Here is a 23,269-nt window from a genome sequence, read left to right as displayed (position 1 = left end):
TGTGGCTGTTTGGCAATTGGGAATTCATATTGGATTTTTAATGAAAAAGAATATAATGCAATTTATAGTCAATAAGTTGGGTGAAGCCCTTCATCTCCCTCTGTCCTCCTTCTCTATAATACATTCCCAGTCATCAGCCGGTCCTGTGAGTAACACCTCAACAGTGGAAAAACTGCTTTCAAGGACATCTGCTGTAATTGTGTTTGTACACAAAAGACGTGTGAACTGAGCTGATGGTGCTGATCCAATCTGTGAAATTTGCTCACATTTTTTCACACTTTTCCTTTAACTTTAGCCCTTCTAATTTCTCCTGCACGCACCAAAACATACTGGCTTAGGAGGGCTGCAGACTAACACACGGCTCCTTCTACTTAGACTGCCACTGTCGCCTCATAGCAAGAAGGTCCTGGGTTCGATCCCCGGGTGGGGTGGTCCTGGTCCTTTATGTGTGGAGTTTGCTTATTCTCCCCGTGTTTGCGTGGGTTTCCTCTGGAAGCTCCGGTTTCCTCCCACAGTCCAAAGACATGCAAGTGAGGTGAATTGGAGACACAAAATTGTCCATGACTGTGTTTGACATTAAAGATTTGGACTGATGAATCTTGTGTAACCAGTAATTACCTGTCCTGTCATGAATGTTTAAATTAGGGGTAATTTGGAGCAGAAAATCCACCTTTTGCATGATTGGGTAAAAACTGAAGTCCCTAAAAAACCCAGGCAGGCAGATTGGTCTTACAGTTTTGTGATGTGCTTGTGCTGTTTTAGAAATCCAGAGTAATTGACCATGAGTGGGAGACCATGAATAAATTACCATGAATTGACCATGAGTTTTTCATTGTCATGATTTTAGCACTCATTGAAAGCCATCTACGCTCCACAGGTGTAAAACCCCAGTTCTTCAGTGCCATGGCTAGTCAAAAAGTGGCTACTCAACGGTTTTCTTTAATATAGGACATGTTTGCAGGGTATATTCAGGTCCTTAAAGTGTCTTGACTGAGGCACTCCGAGTAGTGCAGCACTCACTGTTACTCACTTATTAAGCCAACTGCTTAGACTTGTTTTTCAGTTCTAGCGGGGTCACCAGCTTGGTTGGGCGCTCTACATACATGAATGGTTATATCAGTGGGAGGGAAGAACTGATGGGCACCGACATGAGCGACAGAAACATACTTTGAAGTATAGTGTGTTCCTCCATATGTAACGACTTAATGTAGGAGCTGCTGCTGGCTGGTGAAAAGAAATGCATGATGGCTTTACATGTGTCGAGGGAAGTGTGTGCTAGTCTGAAGACCTCAGCCAGCATAGATGTCATGCATGAGACGGAGTCTAACAATGCAACAAAGAGGAATTAGACTAAAATTGCATTTTATTCACTTAATAGCTTATTGATTTGTCTTTTGTACCCCTCAAAGGTGTCCATACCTCACATGTGGTCAAAAAGTACATGATTGATACAACATTTTAGGGGTTTATGCAGATCCTTAAAACACCTTGTCTGACATAGTACTCATGTATAAGCTAGATGAGTGTTTAATTGCTTTATTTTCCCTCTAGAGAAACAAGCTAACATGAGAAAATGTAAAGTTTATGTAAATAATAAAAAAAAGTCCTCAGTTTTTCTCACATGTATTTTCACATTAAAATAAATCCATATTTTATGACATTTAAGGTGGACAAAAAGTTTTCCTAAGTATTGACTTGAGGGTTATTGTGGACACCCTGTTTTGTAACATAGTCTCAAGTGCCTGATAAAAATGTGAAAGATTGTAGCAGAAAATCGTTGCTTTCCTGAGATTCCAGACGACCAGTTTGTAGTTTTTTTATATAAATGTATTTCTGCCACAAAGTCTTTAACATCTGTACACTTTAGTCATCTACTCTATGAGCGTAGCGGATCATAAAATTTATTTTGTTTAGCTTCCCACTAAAACAGAGCAGATAGTATTGCTACAAGCCCACAATAGAAACAAAAGCTACCGTGGATCTGCATTATACATGAACAGTCAGGCATTCAGACACAAGCTTTAATGTTCTGAGCCTTGATCCTGTCTGAAGGAACATTTCTCACCAGGCAGCTCGAGTGGATTGATTCCCATACGTGACATTTAGACTAAAGGAAGTGTCGAGTTTAGACAATGTCACATTGTTCCACGATGACGACTCCTGAGTCTTGTATTCCTTTTTTGCTGTGTTACTGTGTTATCGCAGGTTTACTTTGAAACAACAATGGAAAATGTCTATCAAAGTCTTGTGTCCATTGCATTTTGTTTTGTTGTTTCATCACAGAAGTGTTTTTTTTTTTAGATTGTATCGTTTGTTAAGTCCAGGACTGATGCATCCGCTTCTGGTTTCCAGAGTTGATCAGGGTGGGACGGTTGAAAGGGGGTTGGACTTTGTGGTATTTTGGCTTCTTTGTTACTTAACTTTGTGTAAAAATGATCACTACTGAGAGACTTGTAGATGAGTAAACATGTCACGGTGGATGTCATCAAAAGCAGACCGATGGCGCTGATGATCAACGCTTCATCCTTGTCAGATTTGTGAACTGAAGCAGCTTGGTCTGTTGTACTGACGTTCATACAATTCCTGAGCTGCCTTTTTTGCAAATCTGTAATTTCAACACACACCTCATACTGCGTAAGGGGAAGCAAATCTGTCAGATTAAATATCTTCGCATCAGCCGGGACACGTGCCGTGAACCATACGGAAGGGCGGTTTGAGATCAACATAGTGGACCACTTGATATTCGACACAAGGCTGCTCTTAGGTGGGACCCAAGAAATCTTTACTGAGTGGTGTTGTATTCCATCGATGTGTAGATCTAAAGATCTGTTTAAAGGTTCTGGAAAGTGCCCGTTTACAGCCACGGAAACAGACCTCGTGTCAGCTCCAATGAGATTATGTGCAATGCAAGTGTACCGGCCTGCATCTCGCTCCAAAATGTTGGATATCTCAAACGTTCCTTCAGGATGCACAAAATACTTGTTCGACACCATCCTCGGTAAGATTCTTTCTCCTGAAGGGGTTACCCAGTAGATCTCTGGATTTGGTTCAGCGTACGACCTGCAGTGTAATGAGACTGACTGACCAGCAGGGACTGTGATACGCTCAGGAAGGCTTTCAGGAGAAATAACAGGAAGGCAGATGTCCATCATCTCTCGGAAGTGCACATCCCTGACATGTCGACCTTCGAACTCTGGAGGACCTGTGCACAAAAGAGCATCCGACTCCATGAAGCGGATCTTAGTTTTGTCCATGTTGATCCAACGGACCACACAGTCGCAGTGAATTGGATTGGAGTGCAGGCTCACCTCCTGGAGGCTGGGCAGGGACTCGATCGTGACGCTGTGGAGTGCACTGATGGCATTGTTGTTGAGCATCAGGGTCTCCAGTCTTGGAAGGTTATAGAAGGCATTGGGATGGATGTACGACAGTCTGGGGTTGTTGGTAGCCTCAATCTTGGTCAGCTCAGGAAGGTTCGTGACAGCAAAGCTGTCAATCGAGACTAACTTCGGCATGCTGTTGATTCCTAACTCTTTCAGATGGATGACATCAGAAAAGTCGCCTTGAGTAAGTCTTTCGATTGGATTCTTGTTAAGATCCAAAAATTTAAGACTTTTTAGCTTTCGAAGGGCATCTCGGGGCACCTTGGCAAACTTGTTTTCGTAGAACGATATACTTTCCAATTTATCCAGACCTACCAGAGCATCATTAGGGATTTCCGTAAGGTTCATTCTTGCTAGGACAAGACTACGGAGATTGCAGAGTGGCTTAAAATTCATGTCTTGTATCTGAACAACTGGGTTATCCCCGATGATCAGTATTTCTAATTGGTTAAGTGGATGGAACCATTCTTGTCGGATGACCTGCAGATGGTTTGAGTTGAGATGGAGTCGCAGGAGGTTGCCAAGTCCATGAAAAGCCATAGGACTGATATGCGAGACAAGGTTATGGTTGATGTAGAGTTCCTGAAGACTCGGTAGGTGGGCAAAGCTGTTATCATAAAGGCTTGTTATCCGGTTTTCTTCCAGGTGAAAAGACAGAAGCTGAGCAAGTTTACCAAGAAAGACATCGCCAAGAGAAGAGACATTGTTCTGCGACAGGTTCAGTTCAGTCAGGTTTACCATGTAATCCAAGGGTTTTTTAATATTTCCAATATTGTTGCTCTGTAACAGAAGAACATGTGTGTCCGACGGTAGTGTCTCAGGAACGGAAACAAGTCCCAGATCATTACAGTCCACAGTTAAAGCCTCAAAATAAAAGGATGAGTGAGAAAACCAAGGTTTGATTCCACATTTGCAGAGCTTAAGACACGCCTCTGTCCACTTAGATCCAGTCAGTACGAGTCCTGCTAACAAACAGATCACAAACAGCGGATCTTTCATCTTGTCCTAGTTCTCCTCAGCAAATTAGTCCTTACAGAGTAAAGGCTTCCATCTGTTACCACGAAAACAGGGTGCTTTTCTGCTGACTTTGGGTCCCCGAAGTGCCAGTTTCTTTGTCGTCCTTGGCACAGAGGAGCAGCTTTTGGGTTACCTGGTGTGAGCTTGTCAAGCTAACTTCATTTCAGAAGGTTAGTGTTTCCTTTGCTTAGTTGGAATGGAAAAGCTCTGCTTTCTGTGGGAGAATCAGTCCGCCATCATTATCCCTGATCAGTCACGCATCAATTTCCATCTGCAAAAAAACAGAAGACCCAAGAAATGTAATGAACACCATGCCGCCTCTGAGGAGACCAATAGTGGTATTGGCATTTAAGAAAAGTGAAAAATATTGACATTTAGCGAGATTTTTATTCCATGCAATCAAAAAATTGAATATGACCGTGTTCAACTTAAGTGCTTTCATATATTACTGGATGCAGAATATGAACCCTAAGTCTTTTTGCCGTTTATTAAAACCAGGATTGCTTTGGGTTTGAAAATCGGGCTGTCACAGACATGCTAACCATATACTCACTCCACACTTATTAAACCTCTTATCCTTTATTATGGATGGGGGTTGGGGGGTGCTGGAGCCTATCTCAGCTCTCAATGGGCACAAGGCACACAGAAACACCCTGGAAGGGCGCCAGTCCGTTGCCGGGCAGACATACACACGAACACATTCACACCTTAACACACACACAGAGACATCTACGTAATGGCAATTTTAGTAGCTCCAATTAACCTGACCGCATGTTTTTGGACTGTGGGAGGAAACCGGAGCTCCCTGGGAACACCCATGCAGACCCAGGGAGAGCATGCAAACTCCACACAGAAAGGACCCAGACACCTGGGAATCGAACCCAGGACCTACTTACTGTGAGGCGACAGTGCTACCCACCGAGTCCATTGCTAACCCTTTATTTATTTATGTCTTTTATATTATTGATAGTATGTATAGACCAGCTGATTTAACATTTAAAAATACATTGACAGCAATTGGAGGGGTGTTCAAAATAAACAGATTAACCCTGTGCTTTCTAACCTTGGGGTCAGGGCCCCACATGGGGTTAAAAAAATAAATAAATAAATAAATATATATATATATATATATATATATATATACTGTATATATACACTATTTTACTGATTAGTTCAGTACAAGAGGCAGGTAAATTGGGAGCAAAGGATTAACTCACAAACACTGAGGGAGCGAATGGTGTTTCCATTGTTGGTGGTTTTGACAGTGGACGGAAGTTAGCATGGCCTGCAACTATGTATAGAAGGGTTTAATGTACTGTGTGTTGTAATACATCCATCAGCATTAAAACTCTTTGCAGTTTGAGCCACAGTAGCTCTTCTGTTGGTTCACACCAAACACCATATCATCATGTCCTGGGCCAGTGATAGCTCAGTGGTTAAGGTACTGGACTAGTAAACAGAAGGTTGCCGGTTCAAGCCCCGCCACCACCAAGTTGCCACTGTTGGGTCCCTGAGCAAGGCCCTTAACCCTCAATTGCTCATCGTGTTCCGCTCATTGTGTAAGTCGCTTTGGATAAAAGCGTCTGCTAAATGCTGAAAATGTAAATGTAAAATGTCCTCTTGAATCAATGTGTGTTGGTGGTTTTAATGTTTTGGCTTATCGCTGGAGCTCAGTAACAAGATAAACAATCATTAAGGTCAGTTAATGGTCCACCACTCAAATAATATCTGGTCAGTGAGAGTATGGAACGGCTCAGTCAATTTCCATTGATGTATGGAGTAAAAGGGGTCACAAAGTGTATAGAGCAACTGATAAGCTACAGTTAGTAATTGAACAAACCCAACATGCATCTATATGGTAGGTCGGTGTAGCCAGTGAATATATGTATAAGATTGGTTAAATAATGAAGGTAGCAGTGATGTGTGACCTGTCTATGAAATGTTGTATTTTTTAAAGTGATGCTTGACTGGTAACTGTTAGTTTTGGGCGTTATGGATCATGACTTTTCTTGAGTTATGAGTCCAGCGCCATTACAGTTCGTTTAATAATCGTGAGCATTTCTGGTCCAGTGAGTAGCAGAATTGCTTATAAAGTCATCACAGGCAAATAAATGAACTGAGAGGCAATTATTTCACATCATCGGCCTCAGTAATAACCACTCTGTGTACTCTAAGACAACTGCCATTATTCTGTGGTCTTGTCGGAGAAGATATCTAGCACAGCACAACGTTGCACTTGAAGCTTCACAGAGTTAAAAACAGTGGGTGGCCGAAATGATTCAGTGTTTTAAAGGGGACGGGTTCCAAAGTCATAGCAGGGCCTGTCAAAGATGTACAGATGGTTGCAAGTGGAAGCTCACTGACAGGGATACATGCTACTTTAAAAGTACATCCTCAAAATATGACCTGGTATAAACAAATGCTACATCATGAGCTTCAGAAAGCTGGAATTTTTTGCAAAGCCAATGTTTTTAGACCAAGACTATCTGACAGCTGGAATCAGGAATGTCTGAACACCCCTATTTCCCCCATAGGCTACTGGATATTTCCTATTGTTTATATACAGTGCCTTGCAAAAGTATTCGGCCCCCTTGAACTTTTCAACCTTTTGCCACATTTCAGGCTTCAAACATAACGATATGAAATTGTAATTTTTTGTGAAGAATCAACAACAAGTGGGACACAATCGTGAAGTGGAACGAAATTTATTGGATATTTTAAACTTTTTTTAGAAATAAAAAACTGAAAAGTGGGGCGTGCAATATTATTCAGCCCCCTTGCGTTAATACTTTGTAGCGCCACCTTTTGCTGCGATTACAGCTGCAAGTCGCTTGGGGTATGTCTCTATCAGTTTTGCACATCGAGAGACAGACATTTTTGCCCATTCTTCCTTGCAAAACAGCTCGAGCTCAGTGAGGTTGGATGGAGAGCGTTTGTGAACAGCAGTTTTCAGCTCTTTCCACAGATTCTCGATGGGATTCAGGTCTGGACTTTGACTTGGCCATTCTAACACCTGGATACGTTTATTTGTGAACCATTCCATTGTAGATTTTGCTTTATGTTTTGGTTCATTGTCTTGTTGGAAGATAAATCTCCGTCCCAGTCTCAGGTCTTTTGCAGACTGCAACAGGTTTTCTTCCAGAATGGTCCTGTATTTGGCTCCATCCATCTTCCCATCAATTTTAACCATCTTCCCTGTCCCTGCTGAAGAAAAGCACGCCCAAACCATGATGCTGCCACCACCATGTTTGACAGTGGGGATGGTGTGTTCAGGGTGATGAGCTGTGTTGCTTTTACGCCAAACATAACGTTTTGCATTGTGGCCAAAAAGTTCGATTTTGGTTTCATCTGACCAGAGCACCTTCTTCCACATGTTTGGTGTGTCTCCCAGGTGACTTTTTATAGATATCTTTGAGAAATGGCTTTCTTCTTGCCACTCTTCCATAAAGGTCAGATTTGTGCAGTGTACGACTGATTGTTGTCCTATGGACAGATTCTCCCACCTCAGCTGTAGATCTCTGCAGTTCATTCAGAGTGATCATGGGCCTCTTGGCTGCATCTCTGATCAGTCTTCTCCTTGTTTGAGCTGAAAGTTTAGAGGGACGGCCGGGTCTTGGTAGATTTGCAGTGGTCTGATACTCCTTCCATTTCAATATGATCGCTTGCACAGTGCTCCTTGAGATGTTTAAAGCTTGGGAAATCTTTTTGTATCCAAATCCGGCTTTAAACTTCTCCACAACAGTATCTCGGACCTGCCTGGTGTGTTCCTTGGTCTTCATGATGCTCTCTGTGCTTTAAACAGAACTCTGAGACTATCACAGAGCAGGTGCATTTATACGGAGACTTGATTGCACACAGGTGGATTCTATTTATCACCATCAGTCATTTAGGTCAACATTGGATCATTCAGAGATCCTCACTGAACTTCTGGAGTGAGTTTGCTGCACTGAAAGTAAAGGGGCCGAATAATATTGCACGCCCCACTTTTTAGTTTTTTATTTCTAAAAAAAGTTTAAAATATCCAATAAATTTCGTTCCACTTCACGATTGTGTCCCACTTGTTGTTGATTCTTCACAAAAAATTACAATTTCATATCGTTATGTTTGAAGCCTGAAATGTGGCAAAAGGTTGAAAAGTTCAAGGGGGCTGAATACTTTTGCAAGGCACTGTAAATATGTTTATTTTTGTTGAAGTATTGAACTTTACTTTGTTTGGTCATTAAATATCTCAACAAGATATTAATTCGTTAAATTAAATATCTTAACAAGATATACATTTGTGATTGCATTGATGAGGTTTAGATATTTGTCCATTTTTCAGCGTTTACATCTTTAAGATGCATAAAGTATTGTGTCTGAGAGATTGGGGTTAATGGGGTTTCTCATTGCTGCTGCACAAGAGGTGAGGAACTCACGAAGCAGCATTGTGTGTCTCACCATATACAATATGGATGTCTACGGGACCTCAGAGATTGGGGAAAAACGGGGGAGGGAGTGAAAAAAAAGAAAGAATGTGGAGTTGACTATGAGCTTGTTAGATTAATGGAGTCTTCACTCTTTTTGAATTTTTGGGAATGACTGTGGGAATTTGTGTCTATTTAGTCCAAAGAGCATTCGTCAGGTCATGTGCTGACGAGTAGGTCTGGCTCACAGTCACTTTCCAATCCATACCAAAACTGTTCAGTATGGTATGGGTCATTGATCTGTGCAGACCACCATCCTAAAAGGAAAGTGCCTTTCTTGAACTGTTCCCACAATGAAGGAAACATATAATTTATTTAAATAATTAATTGTATAGACCTGTAAGCAATGGGTGTGGATAAAACAACTGAACTCTCCAGTAAATAGGTGTGGTCATATAGTGGCCAAATACAGTAGTGTATGTTGTGCAGTTATTCAGTCACAGAAAAAGACCCCGACTGAGATGAAGTGTTTAGTAAAAATCATGGAATACATCTTCTGTGACCTGAATTTTAATGTTATAATAAGTGATGTGAATACATAAAAAGGTAGAATTGTGGATCCTGATGATTAACCATGATTATGCAATAATTGTTAAAGGCCTAATTCTTAGTTTAAGGAACTAAACTAAATAAGCAAATCCATTTTATTTAGTATTAAAAAATAAAATAGTATAACCATCAGCTTGCTTACCAAGATGAAGAGTGAAACCTTGTCACTGTAACAAGCCTAGTAGCATGTTTTTCAGGCTAAAAGCCTATTACTTAGTCATGTCACTGCTGCTCAGTTTAGCTGCATTATGTAGAAGGAACCGGATGATAGGTGCTCAGCTTAAGAGTACTCTGGCTTAACCCGGGCTGACGCCATGTATTGATGTTTTGATTCATTTGTAACCTTGAGAGCAGAAGCCGTAGCACTCCGGGGCAATGTTAGATGAAGCTGTCAGTACTGGTACAGGAGAAACTTTGCCAAGACCCCTCCTGTATGACAGTATGCATGCTTTAGTCTGTGGATGGCACGGAGTCAACATTGCCAGGTGGGAACAAGGGTGTTTTTCACATTTTTTTCCATTAAAGCCATCTGTTAAATCTGGGACCTGCTTTTCTCTACGCCAAGCGCTTGAATGACAAACATTGTTATTAGAAGATAATTTTAGTCAGTTATTTTAAAATGAGCAATTGTGTACCAGTTTAAAAATCACATAATTGCAGGAAACACTAGCTTTTATTATTTAATATAGTGTACGTTCTGTACATAAGCAAAAACAATTAATGGGGTAAATGGTATTTACATGTAGTTTATACATGAATAACATTAGCAGTGTTGCCAGATTGGGCGGATTTTATTTGTAACCGGCAAGGAAATTGACAGGTTTCAAGGTAACACGACATTGCAAATAAAAATATTTCAAATGTCACTAATAATTTATAATTACTGATCTTTAAGATATCAGCAGTTAATTAGTATATTGTTTTTCATAAGTATGTTTTGGTGGTTTTCCATGCATTTTGGTGGATTTTAAAATACATTATGACTCTGGCAACCCTGAACATTAGTATTAACTTTCTGGGTCATTGTTGTTCAATTTCTTTTATTTCCTCTTGACAAACTGACTTTAATTTTTTTTTTTTAACTTCATGTATCATTTACACTCACCGAGCACTTTATTAGGTACACCTGTCTGGTACATACTGAAATTGATCATTGTATAAGCTACACCTACAATACTGATTCAGTTTTTGTGTATACAATTACTGACTGTTACCAATCTGTTGCACTGTACACTTTGTCAGCCATGTATCAGTTGAAAGCAACCCCCACTGCCCAGAGATTAAAGGGTGGTTGACCATTCTCAGCACTGCAATGAGACTAACACGGTGATAACATGGTAGTGTTTGTTGTTCTGTTATGAGTGTAGCAGGTGCAGCAGTGTTGTTGGGATTTTTAAATACTGTTTAAATGTACTGGCCTGTTTATAAGGAACACATACCCTGGTTGTACTAGAGCCGTTGTCTTTCTTTAGCCTTTTATCAGTGGACAATTTCTGATCACACAACGCTGTTGACTTTATATTTTGTCAGTAGTTAAATACATTAAAGTACATTTCTGTAGTATTTGTAGCTACTATTGTAGTTATTGTAACATTGTAGCTAATAATCAGGTGGCACGGTGGCTAAGTGGGTAGCACTGTTGCCTCACAGAAAGAAGGTCCTGGGTTCGATCCCCAGGTGGGGTGGTCCCAGTCCTTTCTGTGTGCAGTTTTCATGTTCTCCCCCCTTTCCTCCGGAAGCTCCGGTTTCCTCCCACAGTCCAAAGACATGCAAGTGAGGTGAATTGAAGATACAAAATTGTCCAGGGCTGTGTTTGATATAACCTTGTGTAAACTGATGAACCTTGTGTAATGAATAACTACCGTTCCTGTCATGAATGTAACCAAAGTGTAAAACAAGACATTAAAATCCTAATAAACAAACAAACTTCATGTACTATTTACACTCACTCAGCACTTTATTAGGTACACCTGTCTGGTACATACTGTAATTGATCATTGTATGAGCAATACCTACAATACTGATTAAATTTTTGTGTATACAATTACTGACCGTCACCAATCTGTTTCTCTGTACACTTTGTACCCTATTTATCAGTCAAAAGCAACCGAGGAGTTCAGAATCTCGGCGCTGGTGACAAAGTACATTTTTGTAGTAATTGTACCTAATAAAATAATGAAGGAATGCATGAGATAGGCATACCTAATAAAAAGGTCGGTGAGTAAGTTTGGGGTTGATTTCTTGGTGAAACGTCCCGATTTAGTTTAGTGGCAGATTCAGTTCTCCAGTAATACTGTATGTACTGGTACATCGGTCCATTCAGCTGATCTTTCATGATGTATAATGTCTTTCTACTGTTTTTGAGAGCTGACTATTACTCTCAGACTATTAGCAAGTAACATCTTTTGTGGTGCACCTGTCTGGGAATGATATTGTTTTTAATAATTTTTCTGAGAACTTAAAGCTCTTTCATCTTCAGTCTCTTATTATTAAAGTCAGGTGCAGTTTGTACAGAAGCATTTATTTTTTCAGCAATAATATCAAGAATTGATGTAGCCTTGAAACGTAGTGAAGTAATTGAATTGAATGCCCTATTAATTACATTTTATTTAGGGCCGCTTAGGTGGCGCAGCGGTAAAACACATGCTGGAACCAGAGCTGGGATCTCGAATACATCATATCGAATCTCAGCTCTGCCTGCCGGCTAAGGCTGAGCGGGCACATGAACAACGATTGGCCTGTTTTTCAGATATGGGCGGGACTAAGCCGGATGGGGTCTCTCTCTTATGACTGGTGCAATTGCGACCTCTGCTGGCTGATTGTTGGCGCCTGCACAGAGATAAGAAAAGAGTGCTCCCAGGGTGTGTCTCTCCGTACACAACGCTGAGCTGCATTGCACTCGTCAAAGTGTAGGTGATAAGACGCATACGGCTGCTGCCCACGACACGGGAGGGGGCGTGGGTTAGCTTCATTCTCCTCAGTCAGAGCAGGGATCGGCATTGGTGGAGAGGAAGCGTGACGCAATCGGGCAATTGGACGCGGTAAAAAGGGAGAGAAAAGGGAAATGCATAAAGAAAATATTTAAAAAATAATTATATTTTATTTATAATTATAAATACACACTTTGTTTATATATTATTATATTATTATATCTAAGGTCAATATGCTTTGTGTACAAATTTAAAGTGGAGCTGCACACAGACGGAATAATAAATAACAGAAAAAGAGAAGTGGTTGAATACGTGTTTTCTCTGACTGTACGCATCCTCAAGGCATGTGTACAAATTAGTGTGCTTTGAAATATGCACAGTCGCACACGGTGTGTAGATGTTTTCGTTCCTCTCTTTGGTTAAGCTTTACCGTTACACACACTAATTACATTAGTTCTTTTTTTCCTGCCTGTGAACGTTCAGTTCTATTAGCTTTCTTGAGCGGTAGTGCATTGTTGTGCACACATTATTAGCCTTAATGGAAATGTGAGCGGGGAGACATTTAGGGTAAATTAGCAGGAAATGCTAATGCTGTATATTTAGCTTTTTAAGTCATTGGTTCACGTTTAAGAATTGCACTAGCATGATGCTTCAGTGTGCAACAGGGTGCTTCACTACAGTCTGTGATAGATGCAATAAGAAAAGGTTTATTTAATCATACAGAATCTACACCGATCAGCCATAACATTTAAACCACCTCCTTGTTTCTACACTCACTGTCCATTTTATCAGCTCCATTTTCAGCACTGCAGTGACACTGACATAGTGGTGGTGTGTTAGTGTGTGTTGTTCTGGTAGGAGTGGATAAGACACAGCAATGCTGATGGAGTTCACCTCACTGTCACTGCTGGACTAAGAATAGTCCACCAACCAAATATATCCAGCCAACAGCGCCCCATGGGCGGCGTCCTGTGACCACTGATGAAGGTCTCGAAGATGACCAACTCAAACAGCAGCAATAGATGAGCGATCGTCTCTGACTTTACATCTACAAGGTGGACCAACTAGGTAGGAGTGTCTAATAGAGTGGACAGTGAGTGGACATGGTATTTAAAAACTCCAGCAGCACTGCTGTGTCTGATCCACTCATACCAGCACAACACACACTAACACACCACCACCATGTCAGTGTAACTGCAGTGCTGAGAATGATACACCACCCAAATAATACCTGCTCTGTGGGGGTCCTGACCATTGAAGAACAAAGTAAAAGCAGGCTAAAAAAAGTATGTAGAGAAATAGATGGACTACAGTCAGTAATTGTAGAACTATAAAGTGCTTCTATATGGTAAGTGGAGCTGATAAAATGGACAGTGAGTGTAGAAACAAGGAGGTGGTTTTAATGTTATGGCTGATCAGTGTAAATCTCTAAATGAATTAATAACTGAAACAAAAACATGAGCTAAAACTTGGGTTATCAAGTAATTACATTTTCTTTCTTTTATTGTTTTTTTGGAATTTTCCTTTGATCAGTAAAACAGTCCAATTCAAATGAAAAGCACTTTATTAAGTTTTTGTAATCAAGCTAAATTGCTAAGTGTTAAAGAGCTACTTCAGTTGCTGTTGATGGATCTTAATCTAAGTCTCTTTATAATTACCTTATATACTGCTTGATTAAGGGAACACTTAATCATCACAGTATGTCAGTTAAACACCATGTCAGTTAAACTTCAGGGAAATCAGTCTGTCCAGTTAGGAAGAATAAGCGATTGCGAAGCATTTTCACCTCCTTTGGTGCAAATGAAAGTTTTACGGATTTACTGAAGAGGCAACATCAAGACGACCCCTAAAAAGAGAATAGTTTTGCAGGTGGTGACCACAGACGGACTGATTCTACTCTAGTTTTGCGGTCTGCTAGTGTCCTTGTCACTACCGGTGGCATGAGACGGAATCTGCAGCCCATTCAGGGTGCACAGGTAGTCAGTGGTGGCTCCTGCCGTATCTCTCAAAGGGGGCAATAGTTGCGATGATAGCCAAGGTGACCTATTTAACGGGTTTATGGATACAAATCACAATTTAAAAATTACATTACTCACTGGAGTTGCCGCTCAGGTGGCGCATAGGTAAAAACACATGTGGCCACATGAACAATAATGGGCCTGTTGTTCAGATTTGGGTGGGATATAGAAAAAAAGCCGGATAGGGACACTCTCTCATAACCTATGCAATTACGACCTCTGCTGGCTGATTGGTGGCGCCTGCACAGAGATGAGAAAAGAGTGCTCTCAGGGTGTGTGTCTCCGTACACAGTGCTGAGCTGCACTGCACTCGTCAAAGTGTAGGTGATAAGATGCATACGGCATGCTGCCCACGTCTCGAAGGGGGCGTGGGTTAGCTTCGTTCTCCTCAATCAGAGAAGAAGAAGATATACTTTATTTGTCATATATACATACACAGTTGTACAGTACAATGAAATTCTTTCTTCGCATATCCAGGCTTGTTTGGAAGCTGTGGTCAGAGCGCAGGGTCAGCCACCTTACGGCGCCCCTGGAGCAGACAGGGTTAATGGTCTTGCTCAAGGACCCAACAGTGGCTGCATAGCAGAGCCTGGATTTGAACCGCCAATCTTCCGGTTGATAGCCCAAAGCTCTACCCACTAGGCTACCACTGTCCCTGAGCGGGGATCGGCATTGGTGGAGAGGAAGCATGACACAGTTGGGCAATTGGATGCGGTAAAAGGGTGAAAAAGCGGAGAAAATGCATAAATAAAATATATATATACAGTGTATCACAAAAGTGAGTACACCCCTCACATTTCTGCAGATATTTAAGTATATCTTTTCATGGGACAACACTGACAAAATGACACTTTGACACAATGAAAAGTAGTCTGTGTGCAGCTTATATAACAGTGTAAATTTATTCTTCCCTCAAAATAACTCAATATACAGCCATTAATGTCTAAACCACCGGCAACAAAAGTGAGTACACCCCTAAGAGACTACACCCCTAAATGTCCAAATTGAGCACTGCTTGTCATTTTCCCTCCAAAATGTCATGTGATTTGTTAGTGTTACTAGGTCTCAGGTGTGCATAGGGAGCAGGTGTGTTCAATTTAGTAGTACAGCTCTCACACTCTCTCATACTGGTCACTGAAAGTTCCAACATGGCACCTCATGGCAAAGAACTCTCTGAGGATCTTAAAAGACGAATTGTTGCGCTACATGAAGATGGCCAAGGCTACAAGAAGATTGCCAACACCCTGAAACTGAGCTGCAGCACAGTGGCCAAGATCATCCAGCGTTTTAAAAGAGCAGGGTCCACTCAGAACAGACCTCGCGTTGGTCGTCCAAAGAAGCTGAGTGCACGTGCTCAGCGTCACATCCAACTGCTGTCTTTGAAAGATAGGCGCAGGAGTGCTGTCAGCATTGCTGCAGAGATTGAAAAGGTGGGGGGTCAGCCTGTCAGTGCTCAGACCATACGCCGCACACTACATCAAATTGGTCTGCATGGCTGTCACCCCAGAAAGAAGCCTCTTCTGAAGTCTCTACACAAGAAAGCCCGCAAACAGTTTGCTGAAGACATGTCAACAAAGGACATGGATTACTGGAACCATGTCCTATGGTCTGATGAGACCAAGATTAATTTGTTTGGTTCAGATGGTCTCAAGCATGTGTGGCGGCAATCAGGTGAGGAGTACAAAGATAAGTGTGTCATGCCTACAGTCAAGCATGGTGGTGGGAATGCCATGGTCTGGGGCTGCATGAGTGCAGCAGGTGTTGGGGAGTTACATTTCATTGAGGGACACATGAACTCCAATAAGTACTGTGAAGTACTGAAGCAGAGCATGATCCCCTCCCTCCGGAAAATGGGTCGCAGGGCAGTGTTCCAGCATGATAATGACCCCAAACACACCTCTAAGACGACCACTGCTTTATTGAAGAGGCTGAGGGTAAAGGTGATGGACTGGCCAAGCATGTCTCCAGACCTAAACCCAACAGAACATCTTTGGGGCATCCTCAAGCGGAAGGTGGAGGAGTGCAAAGTCTGGAATATCCGCCAGCTCCGTGATGTCGTCATGGAGGAGTGGAAAAGCATTCCAGTGGCAACCTGTGAAGCTCTGGTAAACTCCATGCCCAGGAGAGTTAAGGCAGTTCTGGGAAATAATGGTGGCCACACAAAATATTGACACTTCAGGAACTTTCACTAAGGGGTGTACTCACTTTTGTTGCCGGTGGTTTAGACATTAATGGCTGTATATTGAGTTATTTTGAGGGAAGAATAAATTTACACTGTTATATAAGCTGCACACAGACTACTTTTCATTGTGTCAAAGTGTCATTTTGTCAGTGTTGTCCCATGAAAAGATATACTTAAAAATCTGCAGAAATGTGAGGGGTGTACTCACTTTTGTGATACACTGTATACATTACTCACTGGAGTTGACATAGCCATAGTGACCTGATCACTAGCTGCCCCTATTGTCCCTACACCAGGTTATGTATGATGCAAGGACGTAAGTGCTAGCCCTCCCGGAACCCATAGAGATTGCATTGCAGGGACAACAGTTGAAAGAAAATGCCCTTAATGTGAGAGTCTATCAGAGCAATCTGGGCGATCAGACTGAAATTGGCCAAAAGGGGCGGTACTGTACGGAACACAACGTGACAACTATGATATTCAGAGGCAAGACACCCTTTGGTGGTGCGTCGCCCGATTGCCCTAGGGAACGAGACACCGCTGCAGGTAGACCCACTCCTCAAGGCCATCCCACTCCTCCATGGCACATCCATACATGCCGTCTCAAGAAGTTTTGCTGTGTCAGCACAGTCTCAAGACCATTGATAAGATACTAGGACACAGGCTGTTACACAAGGAGAGCTGGACAGGGCTGTAGAAGGGCATCAACCCAGCATCAGGACCGTGTCTGTTCCTTTGTGTGAATAAGAACTGTAGGCGCACTGACAGATTCCTACAAAATGACCTTCGGCATGCTACTGGCCATTGCTTACAGACAGTAGCATTCAGAAGAACACCTTCATTTGACATATATAAACATAAACGTGTACAGTGTAGTTTGGAAGCTCCTGTAGCCCCTGATAAGTACAAGGTGGGCAGACTAGAGCTCTTCCTACCGAGCTACAACTGTCCCTGTTTGAAGTATTGAGGTTAAAAAGAAGCCTCAGAGAGTTCAGATATGAATGTAACCCAGAATTAGCAGAGCATTAATGCTGATATGGGTAAAAAAAAAACATGGCAGTACAGGAAGCAGGTAAAATAAAGTCTATGAGCTCTCACCCGCTCTGCTCTGCTAGCGAATATTCAGCACACATGCAATTAATTAGACTTCACTACTGCTGACAGAATCCCCATAGATATTTTAACTAGTTCAGCCTGCTATTATTCACCTCGCTTTTAGTTCTGAATACAATCTGCACTTCTTCCTATTGTGTTCCTGTCGTGTGGACTGCCTTTTATCACAGCGGTACCAAGACTGTCCTGTGGTTTTGTGTTCACCAATATAAAAAAGCATTCCATAAAAAAAAAAAGAAAAACCATTCAATCCTTTCTTGGAACTTGATGCGCTTTTATTAATTCTATTTATTATTTAAGTTGAGAATTGAACAATAGACACTGTCACGGTTTGGCAGAGGATCAAAACGTTAATAAAAATGTAATGTTAATAAGGCTTGTAATGATTTCTAGCAGAAGCCATACACAAAGAGATAATTATTACTGATTGTGTCCAATATTTACATTTACATTTTCATTTTTAGCATTTAGCAGACTCTTATCCAGAGCGACTTACAGATGTGCTTCCATAGTAGACATTATCTTACTCTAGTTTTAAGTAGACAACAGTCCAAGAACACAAATCTGCTGAAACACTGTTAGAACCAAGGTTTTTTTTTTTTTTTTTATGATGATGATGAAGGTTTTTAATCATCTTTTGAAGACAGCGAGAGACTCAGATGTTCGGACAGACAGAGGAAGTTCGTTCCACCACTTGGGTGCAAGTACAGAGAAGAGCCTTGATGCGTGTCTTCCTCGAGTCCTGGGTAAAGGATCGAGTTCTAGTGGCTCGTAGGTTGCGTGATACAGAGCGGGGTTTTATTAGACCTCGAAGGTAACCTTGGGGTTGGTTACCTTCAATATTAAAGGGTATTTGTAATAAATAATATATTAATTCATTCTTCTTTAGTTTTGGCTTTATTCTGATTTGGGGTCACTGTGGGTCTTTGAAACAGTGTGGACTGGGCAGAACTACACCCTATGTGGGGATCCAGTTCAACAAAAAAGCACTTATCCATCAACTCACTCGTTCACATCTAGATTTATGTTCTGATCAATAAGAATAAATTCTCCTGTAAAATGTATGTTTTCTTGGATGACGCAGTGCTGCAAAACTGCTTGCAAACGAGTTGTGCTTCGTTGAGCCTTGTTTTTGAGTTAATTCTCCACCATGTAGCATGCATGCTTTTAGTATTGGACAGTAATGTATGAATTAGTATTTTTATAAGCATGTCATGAAGATGTGTAATGAAGTGAAACAATTCTACATGGACTGTGAATAATTAACTGGCTACACACCATCAACATGCAACATGAAGCGCTTTAATGTGCATATTCAAGCAGGTTTGTTGAATCTAGGTGTAAATTGGTGGTTGGAGTATATGACACTGAGAGTAAACAAACTACACTTTCAACACCAAGTCTGTTGCTGTGTGTGTGTGTGTTCATTTAGTCTCATTTTATAATCTTACTCATAATAGTCATTGATATCATTGAATCATGCCAAGACTCGTGGTGCTTCCATAAAAAAAGACTCTAGTTAGCTCACTAAATAGATTTTTTCTGGTTTGGCCCTTTGGGGGACTTCTTAAAGGTTTTATGTGAGACCTGACAACAGCAAATATTTTCAGTACAATCTGGAAAGTTACCTGAAGGTGCAAAGAACCGTTTAGTCTTTTATGGCTGGAGACAAGGAGGTGATTTTATTCGCAGCTCTCTTTCTCTGAGACAAGGCTAATTGAGTGTGTTGAGCGCCAGGCCAGGCCAGTGGCACCATCGAGACATGAACTTGAGACTGAGGTGTCTGCAGTGGTAGGCTAGTATATTAGACTGCTGTGCCACTTGAGCGCTTGCTTGTGTATTTATAGTTCCCCACCTTCCATATTAATGCAATTACAATACAATCTAATAGAAGCACATTTCTCACGTGTTTGTTTTAAATGTGGAAATTATTAAGTAATTGCATTTTCATATTGTATAGGGCATATTTAAAGACAAATGGCCTGGCATAACATTATGACCACTGACAGGTGAAGTGAATAACACTGATTATCTCTTTATCATGGCACCTGTTAGTGGGTGGGACATATTAGGCAGCAAGTGAACATTTTATCCTCAGAGTTGATGTGTTAGAAGCAGGAAAAATGGACAAGCGTAAGGATTTAAGAGAGTTTGACGAGAGCCAAATTGTGATGGATAGACAACTGGGTCAGAGCATCTCCAAAACTTCAGCTCTTGTGGAGTGTTCCTGGTCTGCAGTGGTCAGTATCTATTAAAAGTGGTCCAAGGAAGGAACAGTGGTAAACCGGCAACAGGGTCATGGGCGGCCAAGGCTCACTGATGCACGTGGGGAGCGAAGGCTGGCCCGTGTGGTCCGATCCAACAGATGAGCTACTGTAGCTCAAATTGCTGAAGACGTTAATGCTGGTTCTGATAGAAAGGTGTCAGAATACACAGTGCATCACAGTTTGTTGCGTATGGGGCTGCAAAAGGGGGACCAACACAATATTAGGAAGGTGGTCATAATGTTATGCCTAATTGGTGTGTATATATATATATATATATATATATATATATATATATATATATATATATATATCAGAATGCAGAATGCATATAATCATACACACACAGGTAAATAGCTTTAGTTAACTGAACAGGAAGAATGTGATCTGAGTGACCTTGACCATGGCATGAGGAATAAGCTGTTTACAGAATGTCACTGCTCGTCCCATGAGATTTTAATGCACAACAGTCTCTAGAGTTTACAATACAAGGTGCAATAATCAGAAAACATCTAGTGAGAGACAGTTCTGTAGGTTTTAACACCTGGTGGAACAAATGTCAAAGGAGAATGGACAGGCTAGTTTGAGCTGAATGCTATGAAAACTCAAATAACCCCTTTTTACATTCATGGTAAACAGAAAATAATGCATAACATGAATGGACAGATGGAGTGCAACAGCAGAAAATTACACTGGGTTTACTCATGTCAGCCCAGAACAGAAATCTGAGGATACGGTGGGCACAGGTTCACTCAAACTGCACAATAAGAAATTGAGAAAATTGCCCGGTCAGATAGTAGGAATAGAATTTGACCTTAAAAGCTTAAATTCATGTACACAATCTGCTATGTGTCATCGGTTCAGGCTTCTGCTGGTGTTATAATTTGGGGTATTTTATTTTCGTGGCACCTTTCTAATTTGGTATTGTATAAATGTAGTCACCATGTGCATTGTTTTATGGCTAATTTCAGCATTATAATGTGACATGTCAGAATGCGTAATGCATTATGTTTGTTTGTTTTTTAGGATTTTAATGTCATGTTTTACACTTTGGTTACATTCATGACAGAAACGTTAGTTACTCATTACACAAGATTCATTAGTTCACAAGGTTATATCAAACACAGTCATGGACAATTCAGAGTCTCCAATTCACCTCACTTGCATGTTTTTGGACTGTGGGAGGAAACCGGAGCATCCGGAGTAAACCCACGCAGACACAGGGAGAACATGCAAATTCCACACAGAAAGGACCCGGACCGCCCCACCTGGGGATCGAACCCAGTACCTTCTTGCTGTGAGGCAACAGTGCTACCCACTGCCCCGTAATGCATTATGAACCTGACAATTAATTCAGTGTACTTAAATAGCATTCCCAATCACCAGATCTGAATCCAATAGAGAATCCAATAGATTACTTTTGGCATGTGGTGAAAAAAGGGCATTGCATCATGAATTTGCAGCTGACAGATCTGCAGCAGTTCTATGGTGCAGTCTTATCAGTGTGGAGCAAAACCTAATGAATGTTTTTAATGCCTGGCCACAAAGAATGAAGGTGGTTCTGGGTCAAAACTGGACCATAACTTGTTATTATGGTGTTCCTAATAAAGTGGCAAGTGAGTGTATACAATCATGTTATTTCTTGTCTTGTAGCTGTTTTATTAAAATGCTTCATTCAGATACTGCACTTTGTAATTTAAATCATTTTAAATTAATTGCAAGAGTTCTATGCAAATGTTTTCTTATTAATTGTAATTCTAATCTAGTATTTACATGCATGCCAAATCTAAAACTGTTTTCTGTTACCTGTTTCTTGTGTTTTAGATGTAACCTAAACCCAACATATTTTTCTGCAGTATTTTTTCAATTATTTGTCCCTTAATTTTCCACAAATTTTATTTTATCTATTTTATCTGAACAATTCGGCTAATTTGGGACTTATGCTTGGTTACTTTCTCTAGAACGACAGTGTTTTAGATGTAGCTTGTGAATGCATCTCGTTTTTTGATACCTGTGGAGTGTTCGCCTGACTGCTAGACTGACTACTGTGTCATTGCCTAAACACATCTGCAGTCTGCACTAATTCTATCGGCTGTATGCGGCACGAGGGCGGAAAATAAGAAACTATATCAAATACACCTCCTACCTCCTAAATGTAATTGATGGCGTCAGAAACATGTTGGAGAAAGCTCTGCATTTGCACGCTGCACAAACACTCATCACATCACACACACACAAGCTGCGAATCATAGAGTTGATCTTACCATAGATGAGAATGCTGCCTGTTTGATGGATGTGATACATTCTACACTCCAATTCCTCCTGCTGTTAATCAGACAGTGCAAAGGTAGAGGTTTTTCCAAAAAAAGGGCTGGTGCGAATGTGTAATGCTGCTCTCCTCTTTTACTCTCTCTCCTTCATGCTCTCTCTCATGCTTGCTCTCGTGCTCTCTCTTACCCTCCCTCTCTCTCTATTTCTCCATCCCAATCTGTCTCACTGGGTGAACACTGGCACAGAGTGTATCCGCTATTTGAACAACACTGCCTGTGCTGTGCTGTTAATACACACACACACACACACACACTCGCACACTCGCACACACAAGCCAGCCTCCCCAAGGACACACACATCACCACCCATCATTCATGCATTTGCTGCAAGGTGATTGGATGAGCAGAGCTGTCAATCACTCCCACAGAGGCTTGATGTTAAAAAGCAAGAACGAATGCAGTTAGCTGCTCTCTCACAATGCCCCCCTCCCAAACTCTCTCACTCTTAATCGCCCCTCTCACCCTCTTTCACAATCCCCTTTTTAACACAATGCCTCTTACACAGACTCCAATCTGTTTTTCTCACAGTCACTTTCTCATAGTCCAGACTAAAAGTGTTCACTTTTAGTCTTAGTAACGGCGTGTGTGCGCAGGTTATATCAGCGTAACAACCTGTTCATTACTCCGCTGTTTGTGTAGCGCAGTGGGCAGTGCGCATCGCACATATTTTTCTGCCCTAGGTTCGAATCCGGCTTAGGGCGAAGCTAAAGTAACACAAACAGGGCCGGAGCTATGCCCCCCCCCCCCCCCTATTTTCTCACTGTCCCCCTAAGCAACGCAGTCCAGAACCAGGACTGCATGTCAGTGTGAAGATGGATTATGTAAAAATTAGAGATGGGACGATCGATCGGCTATGAATCGGTATCGGCCGATTTTTAATCAAAATATGCTATCCACGATCGGCCGATATTTCCTAAAAGTAGCCGATCCGATCGTGTGTTATATAAAAGATCACGTTAAGCTTAACAGCTCAGTGGATTGATCCAGACTTTGAGCTACAAAGCACCAACCATCACATCA

At 41.3% G+C, this 23,269-nt stretch overlaps 2 protein-coding genes across 2 annotated transcripts in view; one reads left to right on the top strand and one right to left on the bottom strand.

The window, feature by feature from the left end:
- Nucleotides 1-23,269, top strand: part of immp2l (inner mitochondrial membrane peptidase subunit 2) — a 176,100-nt gene that overhangs the window by 126,967 nt on the left and 25,864 nt on the right. The window lies entirely within an intron of this gene.
- Nucleotides 1,346-22,233, bottom strand: lrrn3a (leucine rich repeat neuronal 3a). The gene is made up of 2 exons (XM_063000061.1): nt 22,184-22,233; nt 1,346-4,671 (listed from the first exon to the last, which is right to left on the bottom strand). The coding sequence occupies exon 2, from the start codon at nt 4,380-4,382 to the stop codon at nt 2,298-2,300; it is 2,085 nt and encodes a 694-aa protein (XP_062856131.1). The 5' UTR covers nt 4,383-4,671; nt 22,184-22,233; the 3' UTR covers nt 1,346-2,297.

This window comes from Trichomycterus rosablanca, chromosome 8 (genome assembly GCF_030014385.1).
Source record: "Trichomycterus rosablanca isolate fTriRos1 chromosome 8, fTriRos1.hap1, whole genome shotgun sequence".
Classification (NCBI taxonomy): Eukaryota; Metazoa; Chordata; class Actinopteri; order Siluriformes; family Trichomycteridae; genus Trichomycterus; species Trichomycterus rosablanca.
Note: the sequence above shows the minus strand (reverse complement) of the source record. Positions and strands in the feature narration are given on the sequence as shown.

What these genes read in the sequence shown, in the direction of transcription:
- lrrn3a (XM_063000061.1), bottom strand. Translation starts at nt 4,382, where the DNA reads ATGAAAGATCCGCTGTTTGTGATCTGTTTGTTAGCAGGACTCGTACTG.